Genomic DNA, 12,550 nt, shown 5'->3' with positions numbered 1-12,550 from the left:
AAAAAACAAAGTTGTAACATACCAATATATAATCACAATCACGAGTAAGACGACAAGTATAAAAAATTCATATCAATAATCAATGTTTAAAATATAAAAGATGTTATTAAGTTATAAATCGATGTTGTCAAGTCAAAGTCGTCGTCTATACTGAGTATGATGATAAGAGAAAAGTCACATTTACAAATAATTTGNTAGAAACGCTGCTTTATGTTGTTGTAGCGGTAGAATTAAAATGGTCGGAAATACATTATTTAATATGTCATTAACAGAAAGATCATTTAATTTTGTCCAACAACGGTAAATATATGTTGTCTAACATGTCTGTGTCTTGCATTTTATTAAGACTTTGTGTTTGCAATTTAATGTGCAACATTTCAGACGTGAGTCTTTTAATCAAAAATTAATCTTTTGTAGTAATTTGATTCTTGGTCTACAATCTGAACATCATTCCAGTCAAACGAATGACTCAAATCAGACCTTTGTTTTGAGATAACCGAAAGTTGAGAAGATTCTTTTTTTATGTTATTGAAATGTTCCCTGATTCTCGTTTTCAACTTCCTCTTGGTCTGCCCGACATAAGACGCTGAACAATCATTGCAGTTTATCTTGTAAACGATGCCTGTGTGGGAATCGTGTTCAGTTTTATCCTTATGAGCCTTAATTATGTTGTTAAGTTTATTAAAACATTTATATCCGATCAGGAAGTCACTTTTCTTAAAAACATTGGAAACCGTTTCAGAGAGATTTTTAATATAAGGAAGAACGATTATCCGTCTCTCTCTCTCTCTCTTTGTTGTTTAATCTAGTAATGTTAGAATTTAATTTGTAAAATAGTTTTTTTAGTCTGTGATTTATGGTATCAAAAATAAACTTATGAGGGTAACCATTTTCGAGTAAAATGTTGATGATAAAAGCAATGTTTTTGGAATGGAAGTCAGAATGGGACAATAAAAAAGCCCTGTCTATCAAACTGATAATTGTACCTCTCTTGTGACACATAGGATGATGTGAAAAGAAGGACAAATATCTTCCTGAGAAGGTATCCTTATGATACCAATCTATCTTTAAAAAATTACGATGAACATGTAATGATAAGTCTAAGAAACAGATATTTCTATCCCTCTCCATCTCTACAGTGAATTTTATCCTTTCGTGGTATGAATTAAACGTGTTAATAATGTGATTAATTTCATTATTGTGGTGCCGCTAAAACAATGTCGTTTACATATCAGTAATAAAATGGCAATTTCAAATTAAGTCTGTTGAGTGCGTCATTTTCTATGTCTTGTAATACAATGTCCGCGATTATGGGTGATAACGGTGAACCCATAGGGGTGCCATACGTTTGTTTATAAACAACATTTTCAAAGGTAAAATAAGTTGAAGAGAGAACAAAAGACACTGCACTCAAAAACTCTTCCATCGGAATATTTGTGTTATTTGCAAAATGGTGCCATCTATTTTTTAAACCATTTATAGCTAGATCAATAGGAATGTTGGTAAACAAAGATATCACGTCGAGAGAGAGAAGAACATAACCATCGTCAATTTTGATCTCTTTGAAAGTTTTTCAAATAATATAAAACTATTCTTTATATTGCTTTTGGCTGGCGGGATGTGGTTAATAATAATTTTTTGTGTAAGAAATTAGCAAAATAAAAGAGCGGGCTATTAATTGAGGAGACAATGATTCTCATAGGTATTCCTTCCTTATGAATTTTAGGAAGGCCATAAGCTTTCGGTAGCAGTTTATCGCTTGATCTTAAAAAGAAATACTTACGCGAATCGATAAAGCCTTTGTTTAATCAACGTTTTAATAGGTTATTTAAATTGGATTCGATCTTCCTGATCGGGTTATGATTAACTATTTGATAGGTGTTTATATCCTCTAGCAACGATTTAATTTTTTTAGAGTAATCATGTCTGTTCATTGCAACTGTGACGTTGCCTTTATCCGCACGCATAAAAATCAAGTTAGGATTGTTCTTTTATAGTTATTGCATGTCTTATACATAACAAGTAATTTCCTATCTGTATCTGAGAGTTTAAAGTTATTGTCACGGAAAAATTGTAATCTAGGTATGATAGCATTCCTTGCTCTCGCCTTCAAATCTATATTGCAGTTTTTTAAATTGTATTCAGTATCCTTGATGTATTTGTGGATGAGTTTGATCTTGTTTGAACTTTGTGGAAGGCAAAATCTCTCACCCAGCTGTAAAATGTTAGATACATATTCTGGAATTTCAGTTTTCGAAATGTTTAGGAATTATTTGTTGTTTGTTGTCCCTAATGGATTCACTGGAGCTTTATTTGAGAAAGTGGTGGGTGAGACTTGAACCGATACAAGATTGTTCGATGTGGTTCTTAATTTATCATTCTCATTGAAATGAAAAGTACAATTGTTTTGGTGGTAAAAATATTTAATAGGTGAGATTTTATCGCAAGTCTCTGTTAAAAACAAATTAAAAAGCCAATCTAATCTTTTTCCACTCCAGATGCATAAAAAACTGGCTTGATGTTTTTCTGATTTTCAATTCTTCTTGAAATTTTATTCTCCTATCTTTCTTATACTTGCAGCGGAAGAGAACATAATTGATATTTTTCCGTTAATGTTATGGTGTAAGGAAGGTATAAAGGTCATCATACACAAAATCGAATAGCTTGCACACAACAGTACAAAATCGTTTAAGCCACAGAGCATTCAGCATAATGTTGCCATAGTAATTTACATAAAACTATGCTAGATGCGACATTGATTTATATAATGAGACGAAAAAAGAAAAATTATTTATCTTATTTGAATTTCTCTGATGTATTTGGTCCCAAATTTGATTAACTGTTTTCATCGTCATTATGCGCAATGTTACCTTGTTTCTTCTTTTTTTTTTTACACCATGCGACGTACGATCGATTGAGAGACTCATTGAAGCGTCTCTAATCAGTCCAATTCACAGTGATGCTTTTTGCGCGAGATTAAATGCCGACTCTAACGATCCAGTACTTTATACGGAGATGTGCGGTCGATGCTGCTCGCGGAATATCCTGCGTTTATCATTCTGTACGAGAAGCGGAGGTCGCAAGATCGAACGAGCAGAAGGAAGAGTACAAGATGCAGCAAAGAGTAAGAGAGAGAGAAAGAGAAAGCGAAGAAGAAAATAAGGAAGACGGCCCGAGGTCCGACCGACTCTGGCCAGGGCCGTATCGGCAGGATTAATGGCAGTGACATCCCGCTCGTGGCCAGATGAGATTCTCCATCTCACTCGAGAGCGAGAGGAACGCGATGCGGACATGTGACGGAGACGAGAAACAAAGAAGGAAAAAGAGAGAAAGAAAGAGAGAGAGAGAGAGAGAGATAGGGAGAGAGAGAGAGAGAGAGAGAGAGAGTTCATGAGGAAAGGGGAAGGGATCCAGAAAAAGAAGTCAACGACGAAGCGGAGGAGGCAGAGGACCGATGTGAGCCAAGTGCGTTGACCTTAGGATTCGATGCGCGTCCTTGAGGATACCAAGATGGCGGGTTTATGCAACCGGTCACAATGGTATCTGCAAGCGCTACACCGCGCTTCTCTCGTCGCGTTCTATTTGACGCACGACGATTCGACGCGCTTGCATTCTCGAAGGATTTCTCTCCCTCTCTCTTTCGCTGATGCAAGCGCTCTTCTTTTTCTCACGCGCACGCCTATGTGTTCGAGTTGCATTACACATGCACAAACCGCACGAGCGATCGGTGGTCGTCTATATGTATATATGTGTATAATTATGTACATTTACACATATGTACGTATATATATATATATATGTTTGTGTTATATATGTGTATATATATATATACATGTATATAAAACATATATAACGTATATACATATATATATATCTATGTGTGTGTGCGTGGTCACGTGGGTCGCACGTACGAGCCATCACGGACACGAGCCTGAGACGCGCCGTTAAAGCCAGTCAGTCCAGTTTCCATCGCTGCAGCCTGCACGGACGAGTCGGGGAATATGCGGCGATTCGAAAGGAAATCAAATCCGAAGGAAAGGCCAACGAACGGCCCGGACACGCCCGGCATATAAAGCCAAATGGAAAAACATGCAGCCGGGGCACTTTTGCGATGAAATTCCTCGAACGTTCGCGGGAACGACACATCTCTCGCGGTTCTTCCGCGTGGTACGTCTGTCTTCTGAGCTTGTCACTCGTCACGCCGCATAAACTGCTTTCTTACGTTATCTCGATTCTCCTTACTTGGCGCGATCATGATGAACGAATGTTTCATGGAAACGCTGTGGCGCATACAGATGTGCTTTACATATATATATCTTTATCAAATAAATCATACGTTATTCTATATTAAGAAATAAACGTAAACTTGATACAAAACATTGTAGGTACGTATTTTGAGATGCGACTTGTTTATGTGTTATGCTTCATTACTTAACTAACACGAAACGTTGCGTTTTAGTTGTAAGAAAAGCGTCTCTCTATTGTAAGAATAACCCTTGAGCAAAGCGAAAGGGGACGTTACGGTGAGGAACGGAAAGAAAAGAGAAAATATAAGTAATGTTACAAATCTTTCTTTAAAGTTACCAATCACCAAAACTTACAAATAAACTGAATATATAAATGTTTTATGACTTTTATAATTAAGCACTGTCTTTACTATCGAGCGCTGAACAAAGGTAAGAGAATACTGTCACAAGGCCGCTTCTAAACGTGTTAACTAATTCACGAGCCGGACGTCTTCTGATTTTCGTCTTTTGGCTCCGCTTTTGGATAGCTAGGCCGGCCGCTGTCAGCGCCGCCTGCTCTGTTATCGCTAGTAATACAATCGATTGTATCTCTTCGATAAATCGCGAGTTATCAGCCTCAGTGAACGAAAGGGGTCGCTGATCGCTGGATTAATTAACGCATGTTAAATAAATCTCTTACACTATTCTGATATGTTTGAAATGATCGGATGTTTCCTGAAACGGCCCGAAACGGTTCAAATTCAATACTTCTATTGCCGTTTTCGGATGTTATGCGGCGCAGGATAAAGACTAGTTTAATCCCCCTCAAATCGGTTAACCGAATCATTTGCCGTCAGGCATGTGAAACGATTTTCAATATAATTATGTATTTTTTTTTCCTCATAGACGGAAACCAAAAATTCTGGTTAACTTCCCGGGAAGTTTTTTCATGTCACCATTCGTCACATCGTCATGATGGGCACGCAATAGATTATGCACCGTGGCCTCCGGCACTACAAATCTCAAATTCTCTCCATCTTTCTTATATAGCACTAGCCTGTTAATCAATGCGAATTCATCGCCGTCCTTGAATTCTAAGCTGTTACTGTTTTTTTTTTTGTTGTTATCGAAATCTAGAACCGACTGATTTTCCTCTATCTCTTTCCTAATTTTTAATACTTTTCCTTACTATCCCCGCTGCCCTTTGGCGCCATGCCCTGTGCCTCTCACTTACCTTGCTTGTCTTTGCACTCTTACTCCTTTCCCTCTTTATCTATCCTTCTACCTTTATTTTCTGCGTTTCCTCTTATACCTATGTGTTTAAACCAATAGGTTTTGTTCTTTTTCTAGCCACTTATCTATTTTAATTATGTATTAATTGTTTGCTGTACACTCTCACTCATTCGTCCACTCGCACGCCTTCTAACCAAGTCCTCTTCTAAGCTGTTACTGATTTCTTATGTTCTGGCGTCAGCGAGTTGCCGAAATTTTAATTCCCGCTCTAACAGAAGTTCATTTACATAGCCGACACTGCGACTCAACGTATCGACATGCTTCATCCTATCACCGAAGCGACTAGTACTAGTTTAAATAAAAAGATAGGGAGAAGGCAATAACGAGTTAACATCTGATGTTCGGGTAAAATTCTTTAATTCTAGGATTTAAAAAAAAAATGGTAACAAACGTTTCGATCCACTATGGGATCTTCTTCGTTGTTTCAATAAAAAAAAAATTACAAAGAAAACATGATCTATTCGAGACGGTCATGAAGAATATGGATACGCTACAAACATATTACAGTTTGAGGAAAAGAGAGGCGGAAGTGACAACTAAGTAATCGTCTAAGTATTATGCGAGATGACGCAAAATGTCATTATCCCGCTTTGAAGTTGCAATTTTGTAAGGTGAGCATTTTTTTTTCTTGCGTTTTTACATTTTACAAATTTCATATTTATCAAGCAACGTTTTTGCGAGATCGTCATATTTCGATGATTAAACGAAAAAATTGCGCCCTTTGTTTTTCCCCGCGCGTATACAATTCACACACGTTTGAAAAACTGTGACTGCGACACTGACAGCGACCGGAGTGTAAAACGGCGAACACTCTTTTTTCACGCTCGCGTGTGTGAGTGACACATTTACGTTCGTAAGTGGAATTTGCATGCGCGCGAACATACATTCGCGTCGCGCGATTCAAAGCTCCTTACACGCGTGTCTGCGTATGTAAATGCGGAGCAAGTAGGGATCCTTGATCCTACAGGAATGCTGTGTGCTAGCGGCTGCCCACGCGGCTGCCTCGAGTACTTCTCTCGTCGTCTCTCTTCCTCCGTCTCTCACATTGTTCCTGCTTCTTTCTTTGTGTTTTCATGACATGTAATCCCGGTAGGACCGGGCATAAAGTGCGAGGTGCTATCGGCCAGCGCAACACGCACACCTTCGTTATTCTACAGAGAACGTCGCCTTCACGTTGACACAAATCGTTTAATTTAAAATGTGTTATTTCATTATTTCAAACATTTCATTTTTATTCGAATAATATTGACCGACTCAATTTTCTAATAAATATATACGCACAAATAAAAAACTATCACGAATCGAAGTTTTTTTTCTTTTGCATCCAAACGATGAGCTACTTTACGTGTCGATTAAGAAAAGAAATGGAAATATGTACTTTCCATCTCGCATCGAACGAAAAGAAACGCGATACCGCGAGACGCGCTACGCCGCGTCGCGTCGTTCCCTTTCTATTTCTGACAAATTACATACGCACCGTGTCGTTGTTAATTCCTCTCGCTTTAACGTCGAGCGAACGAAAAGATACTCGGGTTTCAACTCACTATGTTACCGCCGCCGTCATGCAGCTCTCGCGTGATCGAACGAGGCACGTCCCCCATAAATAAACTTTTCATACATCAGCGGGGAGAGAACGGCTGTAGCACGCGGAATAAAGCACACGCGGAGATGAAATCATACCCTGCGCGCCGCAGGATGCACCGCGCGCATCCGCGCCAACGGTGTCCGGTAGCTCGCAGCAGTTTAATCGACGTCGTCCTTACGAGAAACTTTTCGTCCCGGTGTCTGCGTGAGCGCAGTTAAACCAATGCGGCAAGAGCGGCGCGCATAACACAGCAGAAAAGATCATCTTCGATCTTCAAGGTCGACCGCATGCGGCTCGAGGCCTTCTCGAGCGAAAGACGTCGATCCGCGCCGCGGTGAATTCGTTCGACTGTTTTCATCGTCTGGCAGCTGTTATCCCAGCCCCGTTTCTCCCGTAGCATTTACTGCACTCGCGTCCCGGGGCGCGACTGCTTACATTTATCGATTTAAATCCAAGTTCTCGATGTGATGGAGCAAATGACGGAGAACGGAATCGTCGATGAGGTACCGCCCGTGGTAAAACTCACGGATGTCACGAAAAAAAAAAAAAAAAAAAACATCTGTGGATAATGCGCCGCTTTTTTTCTCAGAGTAACGGGGTAAGGTTATATCCGAACGTCGAGACAAACGGAAATCGCGAGGATTTTGTACCGGAGAATCAATGGGATGAAAGAAAGGCGGACGAAGACGGGGAGAAAGAGACGTATGACGTTTACAAAATGGATGACTATCTTCTTTGGAACAAAGAATCGCCGGAATACGAATATGAGAGAATGTACGGTGAATTTGATGACGAGGGAATAGAAGAAGATAGGGATGTACCATCTACCGCGACAATTTTCGCGGCGGAAAAATCCGAGGAGGAAGCGCGAGATGCGAGGCCCGATCACGTGCTCGATGAGATACCAGCTGAGGTTCGCATAAACTTGTCATTCCGCGTCATTGTACCCTCGGAATTACTGTGCCTCACGACCTTCGTAATAGTCTGAGGACTTAAGCCTCCCCTCTCATTACGCGCCTCCGCACGAACGTGTTTCCGCATTGTATACGTGTTCTGTCTCGTTATTGTGATCAATTGAAATGGTAATAATAAAACGTTTCTCAAGCGTTCTAACGTTTATTTCTTTAAATTACAACAGATGCAATGCATATTTTTTATCTTTGCAATATTGAGAGAAAAATTTAATTTTTTTATAGACTTTGCAATATCGAGAAAAAGAAAATACGTACTTTATAGTAACTAGATAAATTCCAATATCGTGAGATTTAATTTGAATTGCCGGAACAGATTTTTAACGATCGCGAGGAGATGATGAAAAAGCATAAAGAACTGTTAGCCGAGCATCTGGAATTGCGAAGGAAAAATCGGCTTCTCGAGACGTGGATTCTTAAATACGTAAAAAAAGTTGAGTATTTAAACTACAACAATTAATTAGCTCTTATAACACATCGAGAAGAAATCTACGGAGGTAATAAATTTTACGCGTACGTTTGTTCGATTTCTAATTTCCATTTTGCATATCAATAAACGTGTGCGGGATGGAGATATCGAAATTCTTGGAAATAAAAGCCGCTGCGGCGCATTTGTACACGCAGACGCAAGAGAAAGTGATGCCGATGGTGGACGATCACTTGAAGGAACATATGGAGCAGACGTACATTCAGACATTGTATACGTACAAGCAGCAGCTCGATGACATAATGGGGCGCAAGACGCGAATAACGACTGACATGCAAACGCGTGAAGACAAAGTGCGAAAGTTGCGCGAGGAGAACGCGCGGCTGCTGGACGAACTTTTAGATCGCGAGAGGGAAGTGGCGACGGGTCTAATTTACGCGAAGACCGGGCGAAAGATCACGGAGAAGACTGTCAACGAGATAACTCGTCGGCAGGTGTAACCTTAATGACCGTGAATCATCGCTTGTCTATTACAGCAATTATGCAACGTACCAATTAAAGCAGTCACGTGTACTTTGTGTGTATACGTATATATATATACGTCGCGGGGTTTACGTGAGGACTTCTTTATTGCCAGGTGTCGCGACGCGTGGCTCTCGCCCGCAATCGTTACGAGCACATTTTTCTTCAACGCCGCCTCGACGAGGTAAAAATGCAAGTGCAAAATTTGGAAACGCTCGACGAGGGTATAACCGCCATGGATTACGAGGCTCTGCAAATGAGTTACGCGAATTGTCGGGATAAACTGGACGAGCGCGATCGGGAGATAGAAAAATTACGCTACAAGTAACGTTCGAACGTTCGAAGGCTCCGCCCTCGCACGATTGTACATTAATATAATTAGTTATCTCTGGAATTGTTCGTTTCTTTTAATGTTTTATTTTTCATTTCAAAACTGTCGATAAAGATCGCGGTGTTTCACCTTGTGCGCGCACGCGCGCTGGCAATATTTTATAGATTGCAATATATTGGTTCATGCAGAGCTATCTCTGCGAGCAGGAGGGAGGTCCCGAGTTCGAATCCACACCTTTGGATTTTTTCGAGCCGGTCGAATTTACCGACTGAAAGAGACTAGGAAATATCGTCTTAGATCCTATCGTGATCTAAGAAATATTGTCAAGAATTTTTATTTATTTCTTCTAAGTTTACCAATCAGGATATCTTTTTTTTCTCGAAATTGAAAAGAAAGCCATTTACCACAAGTTGTTAAATATTGTCGGATAAAACGTGCTTGAATGTCATTCTCTCGCACTAACTGAACTTTCGAGAAGATGTAAATGAAAAAAACCGCCTACATTTCTCGCAAAGATAATCTGCGGAGTGTAGCCGGCTCAGTAGTCTCGCCTGAATGCCGAGATTGCGAGGTTACCCGGGTTTTCGAATCCACATTTTTAGATTTTTCCTGGCCGACGATCTTTCAGTCACGTTTGAAATCGATTATAATTGCTTCCGGTGATTCGGAATTCACCTAAAAAATCTGTAGGTATATCACACTCACGCTCCACAAGGTTTGAACTGTAGAACCATAGAAGATAATGCGATGTTGTGACGTCACAAAAATCGCGAGAATTGTATATAGTTCGTACATGGTTTATGTTTTTAACACTCCGCACACGAGAAGTATTGTATGAATCTTGATTATCCAGATTGATCAAAGTACTTTTGCACGTACATATCTGTAGGTTCTCTGCTGCGATTACATTAGATATAATTAATATATGTTATAACAATATTCTGAAATTATTAATCCTTTCGTTCTTAAAATTTAACGACTGTTATTATATGACAATTAATTTTGCAGTCGCGCAGCTTTGGCATAAAAAAATCTTTTGACTTAAGGCAACGAATGAATTACTATACCGATATATCTATCTAACCATCTATTCGTATGAGAGAGCTTTATTAACTGCTTGTGTTGGCAAATCAAAATTAGAATCGCTGAAGTGGTTAACGGAGTGGCTCACTATAAGGAGAAGGAGACGTGCCTCGCGGACGATATCGAGTTTGAAGAACGCGAATTGAACAAGTATCGCGAACAGACAACTCAGGTTCGAGAGGACGTCAACAAGCTCTATTTAATTCTGAGAGATTTACGACGAGCGCAAGACGAGAAGAGGCTCGAGGCCGGCCTGATGATGGCTCAGTAAGATTTGATTCGTTAGTAGTTTCGTGTGCGTAGCGATTTTTCGGTCAATGTCAATACGCCCGGTTCGTTGAACCTAGGCCGGTGCTGCGCGAGATGGAGAAAACGATGAAGTCGCTAGACGAAGTGAAGAACGACATTGAGATAATCAAGCGCGAGATTCAGTCGCGTCGTTCCGCGAAGAACAAAAAGAGCAGCAAAACGCTGGCGATGTTGACGATGACGCAGGACAAACCAGGTCGTTTCTAAATAAATGCTGGAAATCCTCCAATGTGTGCGTGTGTCTTCTTTCGTGACAATTTACTTTCTGGCCTGTAGCGTTCGCGAAAATAACATGAAATCTATTACACAAACACCAGCGCAAATGTAATAAAGATCATGTTTTCCTATTTTCTTGGATTGATTTATTATATTCTTAGATTGATTCATTATATATTCTTAGATTGATTTATATTTTGATTTATATTTCTTGCGAAAGAAATGCAAAACGCGAGATTTACAGCCGCGCAGTGCACAGCTTGCTTTTTTTCATAATTAACAAATCTCGCAAACAAATCGACAAATGATTGATTTTGCGCAACCATTATTATGAGACATCAGGGTTGGATGATATCCAGTTAAGAGAGATAATATCTTGTTCTCTCTAAAGAGATAAAAATTGAGTTAAAATGTTAAAAAGTTAAATAATTTTACTTTACTTATAACTTAACCCTCAACGGACGGCGTGTTTTACGGCACCTTAATTCTCCGGTTATAGATCGTTTTCGTCTTGGGCTTTTTAAAAATATTAAATATTTTTTTTTAAATCTGAAACAATTTGTATATACTCTTTAAACTGTCTATTTTGAGAAACCATCATTAAATTTAGTGAAAAAAAAGTTTTAATTCCTAATTTTTAGCAAATATGACAACAAATCCAAAAACAAGAAATTTTCCAAAAATTCTAGAGTAGATAAACCATTCTTAAAAAGAAAACAACCATAGTTTTTTTCTAATTTCAGAAAGTAATTTTGCTCCAGACGAAAACGACCTATGTCCGTCCGTTGAGAGTTAAGTTCGAGAATCGAGCCGATGGTACGACAAACTTGTGCCTTATGCTGGATTTACACTGAGTCCGATGTTCGCATGATGTTCCGACGTATGATATCGGATGTTGTATGTGAAAAATCGAATCCTGTATGAATCCAGCATTATAGTCTGCGATTATAGAGATTGCGGAATCGCGGAGAAGCGTAAAAATGTAACTATGATCAAAAAGTAATAGACACTAGTCGGTCTGGCTTTCACTCTTTTACACCACCACACTGGTCGTTAAATCCAATGTAATTTACATAATCGCCAAGTGTTCACGGTTTTAGAACGCTTACAGCAACGCTGCAAAGCGGTGAAAAGAATGTGCACAAAGCAGCGAGCAAGTATCGAACTTATCTACTTCTCTTTTCTCCATAAAAATTAAAAAAAGGTTAAAAAAGTTGCGTTATTTCATATTTCTAGTCATATGTGAACATTGCAAAGTTATAAAAGTTATAAAAAAACAATACTGCGCGCGCAAATAAACAGATGTGTATATATTTGCGAATTTCAATAAAGAATTGCCTAGAAAACCATAAAGACTGTCCGACCGATCTTGGTTTCTATTTGGGCGCGCAGTGTCAGATAAAACAAACAATGAAGAAACAAAACCAAACACATCTGACTTAACAGTAATGATTATCGCATATTTGGTGATACCTATCGATTACTCCGGTTCTATTCCTTGTCTCGTTTTGAAGACGATGTGGCAAACTGCACGACCTATGCACCGACGAAACGCACCACAAAGCGCCCGACGAGGCACACGACGTT

The 12,550-nt window shown here is 39.4% G+C and overlaps 2 protein-coding genes across 2 annotated transcripts; both read left to right on the top strand.

Moving 5' to 3' along the window:
• The first annotated feature begins 7,517 nt into the window (after positions 1–7,517).
• LOC109861373 lies at positions 7,518–8,633 on the top strand. Its single transcript, XM_020440997.1, has 3 exons — positions 7,518–7,607; positions 7,694–8,017; positions 8,392–8,633. The coding sequence occupies exons 1-3, from the start codon at positions 7,572–7,574 to the stop codon at positions 8,533–8,535; spliced, it is 504 nt and encodes a 167-aa protein (XP_020296586.1). The 5' UTR covers positions 7,518–7,571; the 3' UTR covers positions 8,536–8,633.
• Positions 8,634–9,145: 512 nt separating this feature from the next.
• Positions 9,146–11,009, top strand: LOC109861374. The gene is made up of 3 exons (XM_020440998.1): positions 9,146–9,348; positions 10,496–10,705; positions 10,786–11,009. Exons 1-3 carry the CDS (start codon positions 9,215–9,217, stop codon positions 10,952–10,954), a joined length of 513 nt encoding a protein of 170 aa, XP_020296587.1. The 5' UTR covers positions 9,146–9,214; the 3' UTR covers positions 10,955–11,009.
• The last annotated feature ends 1,541 nt before the right edge of the window (positions 11,010–12,550 follow it).

The sequence above is a fragment of the Pseudomyrmex gracilis genome, unplaced genomic scaffold (genome assembly GCF_002006095.1).
Source record: "Pseudomyrmex gracilis isolate BER0280 unplaced genomic scaffold, ASM200609v1 scaffold_709, whole genome shotgun sequence".
In the NCBI taxonomy this organism is placed as follows: Eukaryota; Metazoa; Arthropoda; class Insecta; order Hymenoptera; family Formicidae; genus Pseudomyrmex; species Pseudomyrmex gracilis.
Note: the sequence above shows the minus strand (reverse complement) of the source record. Positions and strands in the feature narration are given on the sequence as shown.